This window comes from Miniopterus natalensis, chromosome X (genome assembly GCF_054644295.1).
Source record: "Miniopterus natalensis isolate mMinNat1 chromosome X, mMinNat1.hap1, whole genome shotgun sequence".
Lineage (NCBI taxonomy): Eukaryota > Metazoa > Chordata > Mammalia > Chiroptera > Miniopteridae > Miniopterus > Miniopterus natalensis.
In genome coordinates this window covers 67,741,540-67,764,170 of record NC_142103.1, presented here as the reverse complement: position 1 = coordinate 67,764,170, position 22,631 = coordinate 67,741,540, and the positions used below count along the sequence as shown (strand labels likewise).

Sequence of the window (22,631 nt, the reverse complement as noted above, 5' to 3'; positions counted from 1 at the left end):
TCAGCGGATCTGCAGGCTAGAGCTCATCCACACTGCCTACTCCCTACTCATCCTTTCCCACGGGGCTGCAGGCGCAGACCCAGCAAGTGCTAACTAGATGATGGCTTCTTTCCAAACTGAAGGGTGCCATCACCCATCAGACTGCTCAAGCTAGAACCCAGAGGTCATCTTGACTTTCCCCCTCCCCTCAGTGTCTGACCCCTCACCCCCATGCCTGTTGATTTTTTTCTGATCTCTTTCTGATCTGTCCAGGACTTCGGGCCTCAGCATGTCTTGTCTGGGCTGCTTTAGGTGGTGTGTTTGCTCATATACGTCTCTCTCTCTATTACCTATCAATCTATCCTTTATCGTCAAGCAATCAATCTATCATCTATGTTTTGAGGTGAAATTCACATAAAGGAAACCTTGTACCCATTAGCAGTCAGTCTTCATTTCTCACCTCCCCTGGCACCCATCCATCCCCTTTCCGTCTCTGTGGATTTGCCTATTCTGGACATTTCATATGAATGGACTCAAATGATATATGTTTTTTGTGACTGGCCTCTTCCACTCAATCAGCATCACATTTTTGCAGTTCACCCATGTGGTAGCACAGGTCAGATCAGAATTTCATTCTTTTCAGAGTGCTGTGCCTCTCTCCAAACAACCCCTCACACGGCCTGCTTTAAGCATAACTCTATGTGGTTTCCATCCTGCTGAAAACTTTTCAGTGGCTTCTTGTTGCCTCCGGAATGAGTTCAGGCTCCTCGGGGTGGCCCTGGCTCCCCTCCCCTGCCCTCAGCATCCATGTTCCGTGTCTTGCTCCTGATCATTCCCGGTCCTTTTCACAAATGTTCCTTACTGGAAGTCCGAGGAGCGCTTTCCCCACTGTCCCTTGCCAGGCTCTCAGGACCCTTCCTTCTCCATGTTCCCCCAACCAGCCCACTTTGCAGCTCACTGCTCTCTCCATATTCTCTCTGGAAGCTCTTCATGCAGGGACCCACCACCGGTACCCTCCTCCTCACCCCACACTGGGTCTAGGCTTGGTCTAGAGTCCTCAGCCAATAATTTGGGCTCAGCCAATATTTTTATGAGATGCTGTTGCTGAATCCACCTCCCACCACCATGTCAGCCACAGAATGTGCTGAGCTGTGTCTCCAGGTGAAGTGTGGGGGCTGAGGTTATTCCTTCTCTCCCAGGCACCCCGCTGTCCATCCCTGTCTCCCACAAGCCAGGCCAGACAAAGAGGCCAGGAGGCAAGAACACACTTTCCATGGGAGGTTTTTACTGAGGGACTGAGGGAGGCTTCCTGGCCCAAGGGCTGAGCCCCCCTCCACCCTTGGAAGGCACACGACGGCAGTGGGGTCTCCCTCTCGGGCAGGAGCTAGCTTTGCAGAGACAGCTTCCCTGGCTGACCCCTCTTTGGCACTGAGGTGGGAACACTGGTGCCCACACTCCTGAGGCAGCACAGTGTCCATCTCCCCCTCTGGCTGGCCTGGGCCCCCCCTGGTGGTAGCTGGCAGTGTAGGCTGGTGGGGCAACAGGCTCATTGGGGCTGGTTCAGATGCTGGGCCACCTGTGGAAGGACCACAGCCCGGGCTGCCTCCCCTGCCAGCAGGGTGTTCACATTGGCAATCAAGAAGACTACAAACAGGAATCCAATAAATTAGCTTGTAGGGACCGAGAGGGACAGGGTCTACATTCTTATTATCGCTTGCTAAGAAGTGCTATGCAATTCTTTCTCCCAAGAGCTCTTCGGGGCAACTCGTAGGGAGAAGGGGCGCAGACAAGGAGCCCTGTCTGGCCGTGTGTCCTTTTTGGCCATTTCTATGGCAGGAAGGGCATCCAGTGGGATGGGAGCCTCAACGGCCACTTGAGTAGTGGCAATAGAAGGATGGACCATGGGGTCTCCAACGGACTGAAAAAGAGGAAACAAGGGGGACTTCAGTCTCCGGAGGGTAGTACCCCACAAATGAGGCTCAGCACAGACTGTCTTGGTAGTGTGAGCTAGGGCTTACCTCCTACCCTTCTCTCCCTCCCCCCAAAAAAGAGAGGACTCAGCTACCCTGCCCAGGTCACAATTATGGTGGGGCAGGGAAGGGGGCAGGGTTGGGGAGGGCGGCAGGGTAGGACCCTACATGTCTCCTGGCCTGAGGGCAGGGGCATGAGGGTCAGGCACACCCTTTTGCTGGCAGTTGTCTAGGCAGGGCAGGCCAGTGGCAGGGAGGTCTAGGAGGAGGGAAAGTCATGCGGAGCGGGCCTATGGTGGGGCTGGGTGGTGGGGGAGTGGATAGGCAGGCATTGCTGTTTCCTTCATATGATCCGAGGGCTTGGGGCAGGGCAGGGGCTGAGGGCCCAGAGCCATGATCCTCTGTCAGGTGGCAGCACCCTGGACAACCCTGGGGCCTTGGCCCAGGATCTGGCAGAGCTCCTGGAGACGCTGCTGCATCTTGGGAATGCCCGCCAGCTGCTGCTCAAGCCGCTGCTTCTCCTCAGTCAAGCTCAGGCGGGCGGCTGAGTCCAGCTTCTCGAACTTCCAGCCGCCCTCGCCATCGAACTGTAGTAAGTGTGTGTGGTACTTCCTGGACCAGGAGAGGGACAGGGTCAGAGATGCAGAGGCTGCTCAGCAGGAGACGCATGCAGGGCCTACCAGAGTCCTCTGCCCCTCTGATGGCAGCACCATCTCCTCCCAGGCTGCAAAGCCAAGGGGGTGTAGAATGATGGAAGGGCGCTCCTTCCCCTCGACTCCAGGAAGGAAGAGAGGGCACCTACCACAGGGAGGGTCGGTGGGTGATGGAAAGCAGAGAGATGCCTGCATCCTTGGCTGCTTGGAAGATCTTGCCTTCCACGTCGATGCTTATGGCACTGGTACATTCATCCAGGAGGGCATACTTGGGCCTTGAGAGTAGGAGCAGAGTGGACGAGGCTGTGGACCCTCCACTGCTGTTGATCCTAGTCCCTCGCCCCATGTGGCCCAATCCTTGCTGAGGCCTGGATAGGGCCTTCTAATGGTACTGCCTTCTCCCTAAGGAGGCCCCAGGGAGCATGCATGCTGAGCTGCCGTTGGCTTGGAGAGCAGTCAGTGCCTGAGGGAGCCCTACCACCCTGGACAACCCACTCACTTGTGGTAGAACATGCGGGCCATGCCGATCCTCTGCTTCTCACCCCCTGACAGAACGTCCTTCCAGTCACACATGGCCTCCCAACCTAGGCAGGGGACAAGGGGGCTCTGTTCAATTCAACAAGGGCCCAGGCACACTGGGTGTAGTGGGAGGGGGCTGGGGAACAAGTGACAGTGGAAGATGACAGCACATTTGACTCCGGAGAAGGTCAACTGCTGGCTATGTGTGCTCTGGGCATTTGTCTGTCTGTAGGTGATACTTTAATAGTAAAAACGAAGTTGAGACTAGAATTATATCTCCTCCAAAAGAAGATATGTGGGAATCCTAACTCTCAGGATCTCAGATGACTATATTTGGAGAAAAGGTCTTCATAGAGGTGATCAAGTTAAAGTGAGGTCACTAGGGTGGGCCCTGATCCAGTATAATGGGTAGCCTTATAAAAAGGGGAGATTTGGACACAGAAATATACATAGAGGAAAGATGATGTGAAGAGACAGAGGGAGAAGATGGTTGTCTGCAAGCCAAAGAGAGGGGCCTAGAACAGAAGGAGCCAACCCTATCTACACATTGATCTTAGACTTCTGGCTTCCAGAGCTGGAGGCTAATATATTTCTGTTTAAACTGCTCAGTCTGTGGTACTTTGTTACAGAAAACTCATAAGGGACCTAACAGGGTACCAATGAAGAGTCAGCCCCAGGAAAGCTGGAGCAGTCTCTCCAGAAGGCTTCTCACCTGTAGGCACCAGGCCTTTGTATCACTGACTCATGCCAGACCCTCTGTAAGGCTCAGGCAGCTGCTTGAATGAGCAGATGTGTAGATGATTCACCAGAAATGGCTCCTTACCTCCTGCCACTCTGCCTTCCCACAGGACTAGAATTTTTGGTAGTGCGCATGGTACCCTCAAAAAAACGCTATACTCCCTAGCTTGTCTTGAAGTATATGACTATGTGACTGAATTCTAGCCAATGGGGTTTAAGTGTTACAGTGTGGCAGCTTCTGGAACTTTCTTTAAAAGACAGATGGCATATACCATTTCCCTCCACTTCCACCATCCTATGGCTTGGGATATTATGTGATGGCCGGAACAGCCATCTTGGACCATGGGGTGACTTTGGGAATGGAGGCTGCACAGAGCAGGGCCACCCCAACCAACTATGGCCTTCCTTCCTCAGGACTTTTATGTCACAGTAAGATAAACTTGTGAGCTATCTGAGCCACTGTGGGGGGGGGGGGTCCTGTTTATTCACAGCTGAACTCAATGTTAATAGGTTGTGATGGTCAGCCTCAGGGGCCCCAGGCACTCAGGAGTGCCTGGAGGACAGGAGGGGTGCACTTCCAGGCAGAGGGTGGCTGGAGCAAAAGAGGTCAGGCCAGGCCAGGAGGAAGCTGGGGATGAAGCTTCAGCATGACTGTGGCAACCAGTACTCCACCACCTGCAGCCCTCTTCCTATGCAGGCCACCACACCTGGGAAGAGTCTGCAGGAGTAACTTCATTTAATGCTGGTGCTGAGGGAGGAACTAGTACCTGTCCCCCTCTACAAGTGGACAGAGGCTCAAGAGGTGAGGTGTTTGCTCAAGGTCAAGCTGCCCCTAAGTGGCCCGAGGCAGGAAGAGGAACCCTGCTGCTCAGATTTCACTAAGAATATCAGCTCAGCCCCGCCCTGGGTTCTGCCCTCTCCTCCTCACCTCTGGGCCCTACAGGCATTCCCAGACAAACGAAGTAGGCCCCTGACCACTGCCTTTTCTTGCCACTAGCCTGTCCCTCCCTCCTCTCCCCAGGACACCGTGCCTCTTAAGCTCAAGGCAGAAACCAGGGGTGTCCCCTACACCTCTGCTCCTGCCTCTCAACCTCCAGGCCCTCTGTGCAGACAGCCTGTGCTTGCTCCTCACTCCTCCCCCCAGCTGCCCTACTCAAGCCGCCATGCCTGAGGTCAGTCCTCTTGCTGAAATTCGGAACTGACCTGTAATTTCCCTGCCTAAAGCCTTCCAAGGGCTTCCTTCCTTCTCAGCCTCCCCCCCCAACTACCCTCATTCCTCCAGCCCCAGGGCCTGTTGTGAGCATCTCACCTGATGGTGAGCACCCCCCTGGATGGCCCTTACCTGCTAACCTGGCCTCCCTTCCCTAGCATACTCAGGCTGCCTGAGCCATCCGCTTCCTGTCAGTCCTCCCTATTAGGAGGGGCTCTCAGGGGCACCTAGCACATTGGCCTCCTGGATGTTGGGGGCCAAGAGGGAGGCAGAGCTGGGGTGGTAGCAGGTTACTGGATGGATGGCTCACTCCCTGGTGCTGAGAAGAGAGGTGTCCCATCCCCTACCTCCTTCCCGCTGCAGAATGTGGTTCAGGTGCACGATGTCCAGAATGGCTTCCAGGTGCTGCTCTGAATAGCCCTTCCTTCGCATGTCCTCCACTGAGTCAGGGTAGATCACCTGGTCGCGCAAGGAGCCGACAGACATGTAGGGCCTATGGGAAAGCTACATGTCCACCAAGGGAAGGGCTGGCCTTGCCCATGCCGTGTCTGTTCAGGCTCCACCATGACCCCTGGATGCCAGAGGTGTGGTGAACTCGAAGCCCACAGATCCCTGCTATAAAGTGCTCCAGGCAGTGCTCACATCCACCTATGCACACCAGGCCCACACAGTCGCATGTGTACACCACACACTCACCCTGCACACATAGGCATGCATGCATGCACGCATAGACACAGCACACACATGCACATGCTCACATGCACACACACACTATATGCACACAGACACATGACCCCACCCCCCCAGTGTGCACCCTCATACATGCACACCACACAGCTGTAAAGTCACCAGGTGAGGGGGGTTGGGAGGGGGCAACTGGAGGCTCCATAGCCCCTCTGATTCTGGAGCAGCATCTTGCTGTCCTCTCCCAAGGCCCCAAGTTCTGCCATTTCCTAGGTGTCAGGTTCCACAGGTCGGAAGGGGCAAGGGGCAGAGCTGGGGACTCTGGCTCCCTTCCTCTCCCCTGCACCGCTCACCTCTGAGGGATGTAGAACATGCGCTGGGGTGGGGGCTTGTAGAGCACACCACCATATGTGGGCCAGAGCCCGCCAAGGATCCGGAACAGAGAACTCTTGCCACAGCCATTGGGGCCCGTGATGAGCAGGTGCATGCCATCTTCCACCTGTGGAGGCAGCACCATGTGGTACCCAGGGGGGCAAGGGCTTCCTTCCTCTCACCTGCAGCCTCCCTGACAGCTTCTGACAGCTACCTGCACCCAGGTGCATGCCAGGGGCCAGTGGGTAGGCCCTCCTGGTCTCTTGGTAAGGGATGGAAGGGCTTGGACAATAAGGTCCAGCATCCAGAGCCCTAACCAAATACCTGTTTTGGGCCCCAACTTGTCTCTTAAGGCCCCAACACACACCAGAGAGTATGGGGCCAGCAGGAGGAGGGCCTATTCTGCTACAGCCATATGAATGGGTGCAAGCCCCAAAAAGTCAACATCACTCTCCATCTCACTTCACTGGGAATCCAAGTGTTTTGGCCTCCCCAGCAGAACTGCTTTCCCTCTGGGAACTGCTCTGGGAAAGGTGCTTTCTTTAGAGTTCTAGGTGGACAGTAAACTCCAGCTGTCCCCCAAAGCCCTCTCACTGCCCTCATGGATAGTAGGGAGCCACAGAGATGCTGCTGTAACCCCCAGGCTCAGTGTCAAGGGCCTCAGGCTCCCCAATTGGCCAATCACATGATGTCCACTGGCTAATGAAAAAAGACCAGTCAAGCTAGGGGGAGGGGGGGGTGTGGGAAGGAAGGGGTCATAGGGAGGGAGACTGCTGTCCTCAGGCCACCTACCAGCCTCCGAAGTCCTCAGAAGATCTGAGAGTGTAGCCCATGTGAGTCCTTCCCTGGCTTACCTCAGTCAGTGTTAGGGGTTGAACTGTGTCCTCTCAAATTCAGGTATTGGAGTCCTAAACCCCAGGACCTCAGAATGTGACCTTATTTGGAAATAGCCTTTGCAGATGTAATTAGTTCAATTTAGATGAGGTCATCCTGGAGTGTGATGACTCCTAATCCAATGTGACTGGTGTCCTTATTTATAAAATGGGGACATTTGGACACAGCCATGAACACAGGGAGAACACCATGTGAAGATGGAGGCTGAGATTAAAGTGAAACCAAGGAACACCAGTGATGGCCAGCAACCACCAGAAGCTGGGATAGCCTGGAACGGATTATCCCTCACTGCTCTCAGGAGACACCCTGGTGTGGACTTCTAGCCTCAAAAACTGGGAGAAGCTCCACTTCCATTGTTTGAGCCCCTCAATTTGTGGCCTTTATTAAGACTATAAACTCCCTTGGTGGAGCCTGAGCCTTCCTCCTTTCAGATGTGTGAGGGCTCTTCCGGTGCCAGACTGTGGGAGAGCTGCTTCGGCCCTCAGCTGGTGCCATAGCTCCCTCCCTCCTCTCCTTCCCTGCGTCTCTCCAGCTGTCCTTCTTACCGCAGTACCTGGCCTATCATGGCTGGGAACTGCTCCCCTTCTCCAACATCTCCCAGACCCAGAGCCCAGCTCTACCACCAGCTCCACCAGGCCAGAGCTCTAGCTCAGCCCCCAACCCCTGCTCTTCCACCCCAGTCACCCACTCCTTGCCTGGTCTTGCTTCCTACCCAGCTGAGGCCCGGCTCACTAGGGCTTCTGGTCTTTGCCTAATTGGGCTTCTACTAGGCCTGCCTGGAAATCATTCACCTTGGATAAACCAGCTATCAGCAGCTTCCCCTACATCCTTAAGAGTGATCACTGCTGGGGGCGATGGGGACCACACCACTGTCCTATGCTGCTTGAGGTAATGACATGTTCCCAGCCTCCAACTGGCTATCAGGGCCCTTCTCAGCAGATCAAGGAAAGAAGACCCAGGCACTGCCTCTCCACTCACCTTTTGCACTTACTCCCTACCCAACCATGGCTCCTGTTGAACCGGTTTCTCACTCCTCCCACCATTCCACTGTCTTTTCTCTGCCTGCTCTCTTGGAGGGGCCTTCTTCAGCACGCTGTCCACCCACCTGGAAGCTTCTGGATGAAGTTTCATCTAACCTCTGTTCCCACCAGGGATGGTGACCACACTTCTTATGACCCCTGCTGAACTCTGGGCAGCTCACTGCGGACCTTTGTAACATTTTAGGGTCCCCCAGAATGGGGCCTCCCAGAGGGCAGGGGCCTCCCTGATTTACTTCTGGTTTCCAGTGCCCAGCCTGGAACTCAGAAAATGCTGTTTGAATGAATAAATAAATAAATGAACAAATGACTCCCTTTCACTTCTTTCCATGCACCCTCCCCCCATAGATTTCTCTTTTGCTCCATCATTCCCCAACCAGGTGGATGTCAGCCACCAGGGCTTCCTTTCCACAGATGGCCTGTGGAGTGGCTGAGAGCCCTCCTGGAGGGCCATGCTGCACTCAGCATACACACCTGCACTGGCAGCTTCTTGAAGCAGATGGGTGGGACCCCAAGCCCAGGTCATCGGAGGACAATCTCTTCCACCACAGTAGGAGTTGAACCAGAGTCCCTAAGTTCTGGGCTTCTGTGGGACTAGGATGGGGTAGGGGCGGGGTTGGCAACGATAAGGTGAACCTTCAGGTGACTCTTGGCCAATCCTGGTAATCTCAAGTCTCTCTCTCTCTTTTTTAAATCAGTTCTGTCTCCATTGCCCCACAACTAACAGGCAGAGACACGTTGGTCTTTCACCTTGACCTTTGCACACCTGCCACGTAGATCTTGGGACAATGGCTGCTGACAACACAGGCAGGCCAGCTAGGCTGGATGCCAAGGGCTGAGGCTTGCAGATACAGAAGGCCAGGCCTCAGGCCCCATGGCTCAGCCCAGCCCAGCCCAGCCCAGCCCAGCCCACTCAACCTACCTTGATGTTGAGGCTGGCCACCACCACCTCTCCTGTGGGTGTGATGATGGGGATATTGTCACAAACAATCCCCTGCTCCACATCCACCACTTGACCTGGAGAGAGAACACAAGGAAGGAAGCTAGGGAGCAGTAGCACTCCCTTTGCCTTCTGGTAGGTTCCACATCCCCCCCCCCCCCCGACCTCCAAAAGCATGCCAGTGTGTGGCCCAAGGCCCCTTGGGAGTACATTGGGTCTTCCTACAAGCAGAGCCCCCCCACCCCAGTGTCTGGTGCTGTGTTCTGGGTGGGGAGAGGCAAAGCTATTTCTATGGCTTCTGGAATCCAAGGCATGGAGTCCACCCCTGCTCTGAAGCCCTTCCCTCCTGGCACCATCTCAGTGGTGGCTCAAACACTGTGGGCCCTTTATCACAGCATCCTGGCCCCTACTGTAGGCTTTAACTTTCTCTTGCTGCCCATATGGGCAAGTGACTCCCTTACTCAAGGATCATGTCCCCCTCTTTTGCAAGGAGAAATCCTGACTACGGCACCTAGAAGGAACAGGGCAGTGAGTAGGTTGGTCAGCAGTGACTACACTGGGAAGGAAGGCTGTGGGGGCCACAACTCACCAAGGAAGCCCTCCCTGGGGGCACAACTCAAAGATCCTGCCTTTTGGGTGGCACTGGGAGGTGCTAGTGGTGGGAGGGCAGGGACCAGTGGGGCCTCTCTAGGAAGGGAACCCTTACCACGGATTTGCAGGGGACCCTCCACACGGACACCAGACCTGACCACAGCCCTGGACGCTGCCTGAGCGTCCTCTGGCTCCCCAGGCCTCTTGAAACGGCAGTGCTGGACATCTTCAAACACCTGGAACATCTCATGTACACGGGCTGTGTAGCCGGCCAGCTCTGTCACCTGTGGGAAGGGTGACCCTGGCTCAGCTCCTGCCATCTGGGGGTGGGATAGAGGGCATGGTAGGGGTGGATTTGTGGGGGTGGGGTACCTCCTTGTAGGATGAAATGATCCTCTCAATGGCATCCGCAGCAGCTGTGAGGAGGTTCCGGGCAATGGTGAAGGCTTCTGTGCGTTCGCTCACCAGCTCTTCCTCCCTCATCTCCAAGGCTGCCTTCTTCACTGCTTCTGAATCTATGGAGCACAGTGGAGGGGAGGGGTGGGGACACTGGGAAATTAAAACTGGTCCATTGGAGGAAAGAGGAGTCTATCCAGCAAATGGTGCTAGGACAAATGGGTATCCACATGCAAAAGAATGACCCCCTACCTCACACCACACACAAAAACTAACTCAAAGGGGAGCACTGACCTGCATGTAAGAGCTAAGACTACAAAACTCTTAGAAGAAGGCAGGGGTAAATCTTCATGACGTGGGATTATGTATGACTCCTTAAATAAGATACCAAAGGCACAAGCGACAATATAAAAACAGATAAATGATCTTCACCAAAATTTAAAACTTTGGGGCACCAAAGCAAACCATCAAGAAAGTGAAAAGACAACTTAAAGACTGGGAGAAAATATCTGCAAATCATATATCTGAGGAGGTTCTAGAATCCAGAATATATAAAGAACTTTTTCAATTAAACAACAAAGAAACAAATAACCCAATTAAACAATGGGCAAAATATCTTAATACACATTTCTATTGTATATCTAAGATACACGAATGGCCAATAAGCTCAAGAAATGATGCTCAACATCACTAGTCATCAGGGAAATGCAAATCAAAACCACAATAAATTACCACTTCACACCCACCAGGAGGACTATAATTAAAGAGATAACAAGTGTTGGTGAGGAAGTAAAGAAATTGGACCCCTCATATACTGCTGGTGGGGATGTAAAATGGTGTAGCCACAGTGGAAAACAATTTGGAAATTTCTCAAAAAGTTAAACATAGAGTTACCATGTGACCCAGCAATTCCAATCCAAGGTACATATCCAGGAAAAACAAAAATATATGTCCATGCAGAAACTTGCACACAAATGATCATAGCACCATTTTCATAAGAGCCAAAAAGTGGAAACAATCCAAATGTCCATCAATGAATGAATAAAGAAACTATGGTACACATATACAATGGAGTATTATACAGCCACTAAAAGGAAGGAAGCACTGATTCATCCTACAATGTGGATGAACCTTCAAAACATTCTGTTGAGTGAAAGAAACCAGTCACAAAGGGCTACATATTGTGATTCCATTTACATGAGGTGTTCATAAAAGGCAAGTCCATAGTGATGCAAAGATTAGTAGGTGCCAGGAGCTGGGGGTGAGGTGGAGAGTGACTGTTAATGGATCTGGGCTTTCTTTTTGGGGTAAGGACAAGGTCCTGGACTTAGATACTGGTGATAGTTGCACAACTTTGTGAATATATTAAAAACCACTGCCCTAGCCTCGCTGGTTTGGCTCAGTGGTTAGAGTGTTGGCACAAGGACCAAAGGGTTGCAAGTTCGATTTCCAGTCAAGGGCACGTACCTCAGTTTCAGGCTCAGTCCCCGGGTGCATGCGAGAGGCAACCAATTGATGTGTCTCTATCATATCAACGTTTCTCTCTCCCCCTCCCTCCCTTCCACTCTCTCTAAAACTCAATGGAAAAATATCCTCGGGCAAGGATTAAAAAACAAACAAACAAACAAACAAACAAATAAATAAAACAAACCACTGCCCTGGCTGGTGTGGCTCAGTTGGTCAGAGGGTCATCCCATACACCAGAAGGTTGTGGGTTCGATTCTCAGTCAGGGCACATACCTAGGTTTCAGATTCCATACCCAGTCTGGGTGCGTGTGAGATTTATCTACCTGTTTCTCTCTCCCTTCCTCTCTCTCTAAAATCAATAAAAAAATAAAATAAAGTAAAAAATAAAATAAAAACCACTGAATTGAGTACTTTAAAAGGCTGAATTGTATAGTATGTTAATTACATCTCAACAATGTAGATTAAAAAAATGACCCAGCTCTGGCCAGTTTGGCTCAGTGGTTAGAGTATTAGCCCACAGACTGAAGGGTCCCAGGTTCAGATGCTGCCAAGGGCACGTGCCTTGGTTGTAGGCTTGATTCTGGCCCTGATCGGGAGCTCAGGTCAGGAGCATGCAGGAGGCAACCAATCGATGTTTCTCTCTCTCTCCCCTTTCCACTCTCTTTGAAAAGCAATGGAAAAAATATCCTCGGATGAGGATTAAAAAAAAAAAAAAGAGCCACTAGGCATTTGGTTTACTTTCTTGGCACACCCAGCTCTTTCTCTCTAGACTGCTCTCGCCATGTCCTACACTAATCACAGCAGGCCCCCTGGGGCCATACCTGCACCTTGTTCTCTAAGGCCTAGAGCTGTTGCACCTGCAAGCCTCTCAGACTATCCCCTTTTGGACCTCCACTATTGCCCCCATTTCTCCCTCCCCCCTCCCTGTGGCCTCCATGAGAGCTGCCATCCTAGATACCCTGACTTCTCCCTGGAACCTGCTCCTGTCTTGACTTGCTTTGCTGTCTCAGTCTAGACCCCATGGTTGCTCACTTCAATCCTTTCTTGTCAATGCCCTTGACTTCCTTGACTCTTGGAAAACTCCAAGGGGCAGGACTTTTACACAAAGAATGTTCTAGAAATGGTGATGAGGAGCAAGGGGAATGTTGACTCTGATGGTACTGGGTGTGGGTGAATGAGCAGTATCCACTGTGGCATCAAGGGAAGCCGGGGCTCCTGAAGCCAAAGTAATGGGAAGGACTCTATCCAGGGGCATATGTTGATCAGAGGGAGAAACTTCGGATATGGTGATAGGGTGGGGCAGGAAGGGGCAGGAAGTCATCTCAGGGCCTACAGAGCAGCAAGGGTGCAGTGTGGGGTAGAAAGGGGACTTGATGGCTGGCTAGAGCACCTCACATCACCTTCTGGGGCCTGGCCCAAGAATCTAAGGAACTGGGCAGGGGAAGGGGTTGTTAATCATGATAGTCTAAGTTCCTGGGCCTTCATTCTCACTGTGACCCCAGGGACACAGACCCCAACAGGAAGGGGGACACAGACCCTTCTCCCAGGATGTCCTGAGAGCTAGACAGTAACTGCACATAAAGTGAAAGGGTCTGCAGGTGCCTGGGGCATCCTGGCAACAGCTGGTACTTCCCTGGAGACAGAATAAACTACCCTTGGGCAGCTAAGACCAAGGCCCCAGAGCAGCACACCTAGCAGTTGTTCATGGCCAAGGCCTCCCTGGGGCCCTCCAGTTTTGCAGTGCCAGCAGACGAGTAGGGCAAAGGCATCTAAATCTTCCTCAGTTGAGCCCTGGCCCGGTAGCTCAGTTGGTTAGAGCACTGTGTGGATATGGCAAAGTTGCAGGTTTGATCCCTGGCCAGGGCACATACAAGAAGCAACCAATGAATGCATAACTAAGTGGAACAACAAATCGATGTTTCTCTCTCTCCCTTCTTCTCCCTCTCTAAAATCAATAAATAAATTTAAAAAAAAAATCTTCCTCAGTTGATAAAATACCTGCATCCTCCCACTGGTCCCTAGTGCCCTCAGCCTCTTTGAAGCACCTGGAGCAAGGACAAAACAGACAAAAATCCTTGCCCTCATTGCCCTCCCAGCCTAAAGGGGCAGAGGGACTACAAACCAGATAGATAAGTGGAATAGATAGGGTGTTCAGTGCTTGGGAAAGCAGGGAGGTGGGAAGGGGAAGAAAGAATCAGGGTCATGAGCAGGGCAGGCCTTATCTAGAGGGTGCCTGTGAGCAAAAATCTGATGGGAGGGTGGGACTTCAGAGGAAAGAGCATTCCTGGAACAGGGAGCAGCATATGCAAAGGCCCTGAGGCAGAAGCCTGCTGGTGTTTTGGGGCAATAACAAGGAGGCCAGTAAGAGGGAAGTGGAGTGAGCAAGGGGGCAGGAGAATTTCACATTTTCACAGGTAACTGACTATAAAAGCTATGAGGATGGAGACAATAGCTTATGCTTCTTAAATCACAGTGCACTATGGCACAGTAGAGGATCCAAAAAGTCCTAGGGCTTCAGAGGAAGGAGAGGCCTCAGGCACTAGGCTGGCCGAGCTGTGCCAAGCACCAGGGGTAGAGGGAAGTCGCTGCAGGCACTTCCTCACAGAAATCATAGGTGTGTTTTCTCATGGGTCTGTCCCCATGCTCTGGACCAGGTATGCTGACTGGGTCTGGCATCAGTGCCTAAATCAGGGCCACTCTTGGAAGACAAGTGCCAATGGGAACAGAGGAGCGCTAAGCCAAAAGGGGTGAGCCAGCCAGGGTTCCAGGACCCTTCACTGCTTGAAGCCCCCAAGAGGAAATGAAACAAGCAGGAATCATGGAAGGAGGGAACTAGCAGAAGGTGTCATGGTGCCCCTGCTCTGGGGTCACGTTGGTACTTCCAGTTGGTCACATGTCAAGAGTTCTTGCAGCCAGCTTTGGAGGGGAGACCCCTCAGTAACAGAGGTGGTGGTGGAGGCAGCTATTAGGATTCAACCTCTTCCCAGTAGCTTCTCTAAGAACTGCAGGGAAACGCAACCTGTCCCAGCCCATTCACTTACTCCTTGCCCAGGGCTGTAGCTCCCACCTGATAGTTTTATACAAGAATTGCTGATTTCTACTATTTTTAATGCCTGTCACTCTTCCTAATGCTTACTTTCCCATTATGTCCAAATATAAGTTCTCCTCAATTATTTTGAATAGCTAATTGCAAATCCAATATTTCATTGTTCCCATTTGTTTTCACTTCCAATTAAAATGTTTCAATAAAGCTTCACTTGTTTGCTAAAAAAAAAAAAATCAAAAAAAAAAAATCAGGGCCATTCTTCATGTAGAACTGTTGGTGGAAAGTAACTATCCACCTCCAATTAGATCCTTACTCTTGGGGGTCACCCAGAGAGGGACAGACAGTTGAGGGTATGGAAGCCCCAAGGTAGAGCCACCAATAGAAAGAGAATCAGAGAGATTTCTGAAACAAGTCAGGCTCTTTCTATACATGACTGAAAACTCTCTCACTATCAAAATGCATAAATAGAACCCCTTTGAAAGTAGAGCTGTTCTATAGCCCAGGCCAGGTAGCTCAGTTGGTTAGAGTGTCATTCCCATATGCCAAGGTTTCTGTTCCATCCCCGGTCAGGGTACATACAAGAATCAACCAATGAATGCATGAATAGGTGGGACCAACAAATCAATGCCTCTTTTTCTTTCTTTCTCCTTCTCTTTCTCTAAAAAAATCAATCAATAAAAACAAAAACAAAAAGAAATAAAAAGAAAGCAGTGCTATGCTCATAGGAAAGCAAGGCAAATTCCCAGGAGCCTACAGAAAAGCCAGCAGCCAGATGCACCAATGAAATCCCTAGAGACTGAGAAGACAGGTCATGTAGCCAGAGCTCTAGGTGTAGGAAACAAAAGGTCACCTCTAAGAATTGGTAATTATGTGTCTTCGGTTCAAATGAATACTACTGTCAAGTTCAGGTACTCCTCTTCCCCAAACTAAGAGGTGAACATGAAAATGGCCTCCAAGTGATTAATTACCAGGAGTGCTTGGCCAAAACAAAAGCCAATATGCACTGGGGAACTGTACCCTCCTGTTAGGCCATACAGGGTTCCCAGGAAAGTCTGGTCACAAAACCCACAAGGAGCCCTGGCCAGGTGGCTCAAGTGGTTGGAGTATCACTCTGTACACCAAAAAGGGCACATACCTAGGTTGCAGGTTCGATCCCGGGTTGGGGCGCCTAAAGGAGGCAACCAATCAATGTTTCTCTCTCACATCTCTTCCTCCCCACCCTACCCCTTAAAATCAATAAAAACATATCTTTGGGTGAGGATAAAAAACAAACCCACCAGGGCCGGCTGGTGTGGCTCAGTTGGTTGAGCGTTGTCTCATGCACCAGGAAGTTGTAGGTTTGATTGCCGGTTCGATTCCCAGTCAAGGGACATGCTCGGATTATGGGCTCGATTCCCCAATAGGGGCATGCAGGAGGCAGCCAATTCATTGACGTTTCTCTCTCTCTCTCTGAAATCAATAAAAAATATATTAAGAAAAAAACCCCAACAAAACAAATAAACAAACCCACAAGGAAAGGATTCACCATGAATAAAGACTGGCAGATGGATGATCAAGCTGGCTTAGACCCTCAAGAATTCAGATAACCCAATAGCCAGATAGAGGCTGTGTATCATCAATATGATATACAGCATAAAAGGAGCAGTCAAAAGGTGAGAAAATCAGATATTTGTCAAAACAATTTGAAATTTCCTTTTGAAAACGAAAATTTCTATTTCCAAATTTCTATTTGAAAGAGAATCAAATAGAACTTGATAGAAACAGTCACTGAAATTTAAAAAAAATTCAAATTAGACTCGACTGAAGAGAAAATTGGCAAATCAGTGAGCAGGAAGATCTGAAGAAATCTCCAAGGATTCAGCACAGATAGTATTAGATGGGAAATAGTGAAAAGAGTGGAAAAGCCACAGAGGAGAGAGGGAGAAGTCCAGCAAGAGTTCCAGAAGGATCAAGTGAAAGAACAAGAGTGAGTCAATATCTGAAAAGATAACAGCTGAGAATTTTAATAAACGATTAAAAAAATCTGAATATTCAAAGGCCATACAACTAGTCTCAAGCAGGATAAATAGAAACCCACAGGTTAACACTTCCATGTGAAACAGCAGAATACCAGAGAAAGTAAAGTCTAAAAGCAACCAGAGAGACAATATAGGCTGCTGTGGGGTTAAGCTGATAACAGATTTTCCAGCAGAGACAATAGAATATTGTTAATGGGCTGAGAGAAAATAACTATCGTCCTGGGCTCCCACATCCAGCTAATCTTTAGTTGGGGGGGGGGAGGGTAAAACAAAGACATTTTCAGGCAACAAAATAATTGTGAACTGTCCCCGATGAAAGCCTTGCAGAAAGACCCTCTGAAAGATGTCTCTCTGGAGGAAGGTGACTAGGCTGTGAGCAGAGAAATCAGTAAACATGGGGATGGATTTAGATATGCATCAGCATGATAGCAATAGTCAAGTATAAAAACACAGGAACACAAATGTGACACTGAGCTACATCAACCCATCAGCTGGGGCTGGTCCTCGTGTTAAAGTATTCTCCTCCAAGAGGAGGAGGAGCCATCGATTTTCAACCTTTCTCATCTCATGGCACATAAGCTAATTACTAAAATTCTGCAGCACACCAAAAAATATACTATATTTTTTGCCGATCTGATGACAAAAAATAGGTATAATTTTGATTCATTAACACTGGATGGCTATTGTGTTGGCTGTTATCATTTTTTGTTTGTTAATCCTCACATGAGGATATTTTTTTCCATTGCTTTTTCAGAGAGAATGGAAGAGAGGGAGGAAGGGGGAGAGAGAGAGAGAAACATCGATGTGAGAGAGACACATCTACTGGTTGAGTGAACCCACAACCCTTCAGTCTGCTGGCCAATGCTCTTACCACTGAGCAACACCAGCCAGGGCTGTTGTCGTTTTTTTATTTGACAACCTAAGGGAAATGAGGTCAGTGCCCCTGACTAAATAGTCAGTTACTGCATATTTTAAAAATTCTTGTGGCATACCAGTGTGCCACGGCACACCAGTTGAAAATCACTGACTTAGACTGTTCTCAGTGTGCACACAAGTTAACCTTTGAAAGGGCAACCATGAAATAGAAGGAATATGTTGCAAGCCAGTAGAGGAACAAAATGAGAATCCTGAGAATCCAATCGCTAAAGTAACAGGCAGAATAGGCTTCCCAATCCCCCCAGGCCTTAGGGCAGAGGTCTCTAGCTTCTGCAACCTGCGAGAGTTGTTTGAGGCCTGGGAAAGTCAAGGCCCAGGGATGAAGGGGCTTGCTCAAGGTACTTCCCCATCCTCCCACCTTCCAGTCATAGTTGGTTGAGGACAGGCATAACTGGGTGAGGGTACGTGCACCTGGTGAGGGTACCTGTGGTATTCCTGTCACAGTCCCCGGTCTCAGGTGAGAAGTACCAAGAAGCATGAGATACTGAAAAGGGGAGACTCACACAAAGTGGAAGGCAGCAAGGGAGAGTGTGACCTGTGGTGATCTCTAGGAAGCCAGCCAGGCCTCAAAGCCTCAGCAGTGGAAGGCGCAGATGGGCCAGCTGAGCACTGGACCCTCCAGAGCCTAGCACCCAGTGGTCCAGGAGGACAGGGCCCTGCCCCCACCCCCTGGGAGTGCTGACTCTCACCTGACTCTGAGTAGCCAGTGGCGGTGATTATGGGAACTGCCACCATGAGCAGGCCTGAGGCACTCCACACATACTTCATGAGGAACTGCTCCAGCATGACATACCACAGGCGCTCTAGCAGGATGAGGTTGATCTGGGAAGCCAGGGCCTTGTAAGAGTGCTGCAGCAGGGCCAGCTCCACCTGCCAGGGAGAGGCGACAGAGACAGCCTGAGAGGCCTTGTGGTAATGAACATGGGGGCGACAGCAAGAGGTCCCAATTGCCAAGGGCACATATGCCATGCCACCTGGTGGCTAAGACAAGGTTGAGAGGTGGGAGTTATGACTGGGCCACATTTACAGTAGAAAGGTCTTAGACTCCAGGTGGGGAGGCAGTATGGGATTGTCTGACATAACAACACTGGGGTACAGAGGGGTGAAGAATGACCCCAACTGTTGAGGCCCATTTTGGTCCTGTCTTTCCACTACCTCTCTAGTTGGGTAGCTCACGTTGCCTGTTTCTTTGGGTAACTGCTGGAGGACTAACCTGAACTCAGCAAAAGGCAGTGCTTCATTTTGAAGAACTTGATTCAACAGTTTACTTACGCCTACTTAGGCCCTGTCTCCTGCTACCTTCCCCAGGGATCCTCTGGGTGAGAAACTTCCACTGCATTTTCCCACTGAAACCTGGAGGGCATGCTCCTGAGCCAGCCCTGCAGGACTCACCCTCTAATGGTCAGCTGAGTGCTCCAGTGGGGTGGGCCTCTCCTATCCTATCCTCCCCTCCCTTCCCCATTCCTGCACTGGCCACCACCTGCCATCTCAGAATGGGTACCAGCCTGGAGAAGAGAGAGCAGGAAAGGGAGTGGGAGAGAAAGAGACTCTCCCATGGCAGTACCGTCCAGATAGGCAGGGGGGCTGGAGGTGTCAGGAAGTGGTCACGGCAAGGTGGCCATTGGGTTATGGATTTCTTGGCTCAGTACAGAAGTGTGCATCCCAGCTCTACCTTCCTAGCCCTGACTGACAATAGCTGCCCAGCCTGGCACCATTTCTTTTGCCAAGTGCTTTTGCACTTAACTCTCCATTTGATTCTCACCACATGCTACGCTACCTTCATTCTCGTTTCCATTGTACAGTAGAATATTACAGAAGCCCAGACCTGCCCAAGTTCACACAACTTAAAGGTAGCAAGAGGTGTGGAATTTGGACCACACTGGCAGAGCCATCAGGAAAACCAGATTTTTGGAAATGATGCTTTGATGTATTAAGAAAGGTTTACCTTGTTATCAAGCCAGCAAGAGGCTGTGTGTATGTATGTGTGTGTGTGTGTGTGTGTGTATGTTTCTGAGATTTCTCATTGAAATCTCAGTAAGAAGAGAATACTCTGCTGTCTGTCTACCAGCCAGCCAGTCACCTCTGCCTTAACCTGTTAGTCTGAGCCTGGGCCAGCGTCCACTGGGACACCAGCCAGTGGGACTGGGATGAGCCACATGCCTGCACAATAAGGAAAATTGACTCACCCATGGTGGCCTGTTATCCCATGCTGCTTTCCAGCCCTTTGGCAGAGGCCTAAAGAGACAGTGAACACATACTGCCTCCCCCTACCCCTATTGAACTCTCCTGGCGAACATGCTACTTCCTGAAGCTAGCCTAGAGGAAGTCCCTCAAAGAGCAAGTGATCTCTCTGCCCTCACCATATAGGTCCTCTGCATCCTGTGGTTCTGCCTCAAGCCCAATTTCCTGTTCCTGAAGTGAGTACGCCGCCTCTGAGCACCCTGGCAATCCTGACTTGTGCTGGGAGCTGGCAGGAGTGCCAGCTGGGGCTGACAATGTAGCTGCGGGTAATGTGCCAAGCGCCTCACCCAAGGCCACGGCTGCCTGCCAAGGACCTGCAGCCCGCATGAGCGAGAGGATAAGGGGGTTGAAGCTGCAGACCAGGCGCTTTTCTCCTAATCTGGAGTCTGATATACAGCCAGTGAGACAAGGTCCAGGGGCAAGAGGTCACCTGACCCAGGGAGGACACATAGGCCTTCAGGAGGTGGATGCCATTGCACCCCTCCCCCAGAAGTACTCAGAACCGAAACCAGAGTTGCTGGGAGCAGGGGGCAGGGCCCTGAGGCAGCTGCAACCCCAGGCATGAGGAAGAGGAGGGGCTAGGGTGAGATAAGGGGAGCATTGGCCTGCAGTAACCTTTCCCAGCACCCAGCTCCTGGCGGTCCCTGCCCCTACCCTGCCTTGGCCCACTGGGGAACTGAGCCCTGGGACACAGGCGGAAGGACAGCCATGCCGGGGGGCAGGGTGGCCACTGGGCGGGCAGGAAGTGCGTCGCTCCGAGGTGGCGGCCTGGGCCCTGCATCTCTGGCTCAGGGCCTCAGGGAGGCGTCTGAGCTGGCAGCCCAGCTGGCCCTTGAGCTCAGGCAGAGTAGCCATTGACCTGGAGTGCTGAGTGCTGCTACTGCTGCGGCCACCTCGCTGGGTGCTGCTTGTTAACCTCCACTTGGGCTGAGTCATGCCCATAATGCCTGCCTGCCTGGCCAGCCAGCTCAGCTGGACGCCAGCCTTCAAAGGGCCTTGGGGCCCAGGAGGGGCTGGGCAGCAGGCCATGTTCCACCATCCCTGATCCCAGACAGCAGGAGCCTCCTTCCAGCTGACTACAGGAATGGGGCGAGCCAGGAGCTCTAGCATCTCAAACCGCTAGGATCTGCAGCTCCAAGGCCAGGACAGCCTCAATGAGGAGAGAAAGCAGAAGTGACCAGGCAGCTGTTCCAGGGCAGTCCCCACCCAGCCTTCCTGCTTCTCCATTTCTGTGTCTAAGTCTGGGCTGCCCAAGGCCCTGGCCATCCCGTCTCCCTCTTCTGTGGCCTGCCCACACCTCTGGCATCAACCCCAGTCAGCCCTCGGCTTTCCCCACCACTCACAGTTGCCTGCCCCTGGGCCTCCCAGCCACATGCTTTCCTCCATGCTCAGCACCCCAACCTGCCCCACCTCATGGCCCCCATAGAAGGCGATCTCCTCTGAGTTGGCCACCACGCGAGAGTGCATGTAGCGCAGCTCCCCCTTCCTTCGTGCCTCCTCTGCCACCAGCTCCCCAAACTTGGGTGAGAAGGCTCGCAGCACGTTAGCTGTGAGAAACACCACGAGGCCAGCAATGGCCGAGGGCCAGGCCGTGCCGGCCCCACGGGAGCGAGCCGTTTGAAGCAGGGTATAGGCAGTCACGGCCACATCCAGGAGTGGCTTGGTCAGGTTGGAGTACAGGTGCGCCACAGAGGCAGCAAAGGCCACCACATCCTCCGTCAATGACTGGTCAGGGTTTCGAAGCCGCCCATCCATGTTGCTGACTCGGTAGTAGGTCTGCTGGGAGAAGTAGAGGCTGTAGGCATGGGCCACTAGACGGCTTCGGAAAGACAGGGTCAGCTGGCCCTCCAGGTAGCGGATGGCACTGTTGATGAAGGTGGCTGGAAGGGCGATGAGGAGCCATTGCAGGAGTTGCCAACCAAAGGCCTGGGGGTCCTTGCGAACGATGCAGCGGGCCAGACGCCCATCCAGGCGGGCCACATATACTGACAGGAAAGTTCGGCTCACCAGGGCTGCTGAGTGCAGTGCCAGTAGCCCTGTCTCCCGGCATAGGATCCTGGGGAAGAGCAGCCTGAGGAGCCACAAGAGTCGCTGCAAGAACACTCGGTTCACACCGGCTTTGGCCGCTGTGGCCACTGTGGCTGACGTGGCCCCTGAGGTCTCTTGCGTGGACTCCCCTGCAGGCACTTGAGGGCCTCTGGCCGGAGCCAGGCACTGCCGCACCAGGGGGTAGATTTTGTGGGCTCCATAGGCCGTGAGGGCCAGGACCACAGCTGTGCGCTTCAGCGTGGACACCCGCGAGGGCCGGGGGGTGGAGAGCACCGGCATGTCACCTGGGCTGGATGCACGGGGCTGGGACTGGTGTCTGAGCCAGCAGTCGAGGCAGGTGGCTGGAAGGGTTGTTGCTCTGACCCCGGCTCGTTGTCTAGGCAACTGGAAACCTTGCAGTGGTCCCTGAGACTGTTGCTCTAGGCCACCGGGGCGGTGCTGGGGCCCCTGGTGCGGTGGGCTCAGGTCCCTCCAGGGTCGCGGCCTCTTCAGGCAGCGGAGGTGGAGGAACTTATCAGTCTCCTAGCCCCTGGGGTCAGAACCTCGAGAAGGCTCGAGCAGAGAGGGCGTCTCTTCCTCTCCACCTCCTCCACCTCCTCCTCCTACCCTGGTGGCGCCCCTCCCCGGGGCAACAGGCGCGTCAGTCCTCTCCACAGCCAGGCTGAAGCGACATTGACTCAGCCACCGCCCAGAATCCCCACCTACCCACCCCTCTCCAGGGGCGAGTCGGGGGAAGGGGAGGAGGCGAAGGCGGGGCGGGAGGCGGAGGAGGGGCGGGAGGCGGAGCCCGGGCGCCCCGCGCCCCACCCTGTTCTCGCCCCACGGTCCGACCCCGCCCCCTTCCCGGACCAAAGAGACGTGGGAGGACCGCGCGAGCTAGAGAAGCGGCCC

The 22,631-nt window shown here is 52.4% G+C and overlaps 1 protein-coding gene across 1 annotated transcript; it reads right to left on the bottom strand.

Moving 5' to 3' along the window:
- Positions 1-1,244: 1,244 nt before the first annotated feature.
- On the bottom strand, positions 1,245-22,399 carry ABCD1 (ATP binding cassette subfamily D member 1). Its single transcript, XM_016215159.2, has 10 exons — positions 21,102-22,399; positions 18,140-18,320; positions 9,960-10,102; positions 9,703-9,871; positions 8,979-9,073; positions 6,107-6,252; positions 5,417-5,562; positions 3,102-3,186; positions 2,752-2,877; positions 1,245-2,561 (listed from the first exon to the last, which is right to left on the bottom strand). The coding sequence occupies exons 1-10, from the start codon at positions 22,017-22,019 to the stop codon at positions 2,354-2,356; spliced, it is 2,217 nt and encodes a 738-aa protein (XP_016070645.2). The 5' UTR covers positions 22,020-22,399; the 3' UTR covers positions 1,245-2,353.
- Positions 22,400-22,631: the final 232 nt, after the last annotated feature.

Coding starts and splice junctions, on each gene's coding strand:
- ABCD1 (XM_016215159.2), bottom strand. CDS start 22,019: ATGCCGGTGCTCTCCACCCCCCGGCCCTCGCGGGTGTCCACGCTGAAG. Junction 3,187..5,416: donor CATTCTGCAGCGGGAAGGAG/GTAGGGGATGGG, acceptor TCCCCTGCCTAG/GTTGGGAGGCCATGTGTGAC. Junction 2,562..2,751: donor ACCCACCGACCCTCCCTGTG/GTAGGTGCCCTC, acceptor CTCCTGGTCCAG/GAAGTACCACACACACTTAC.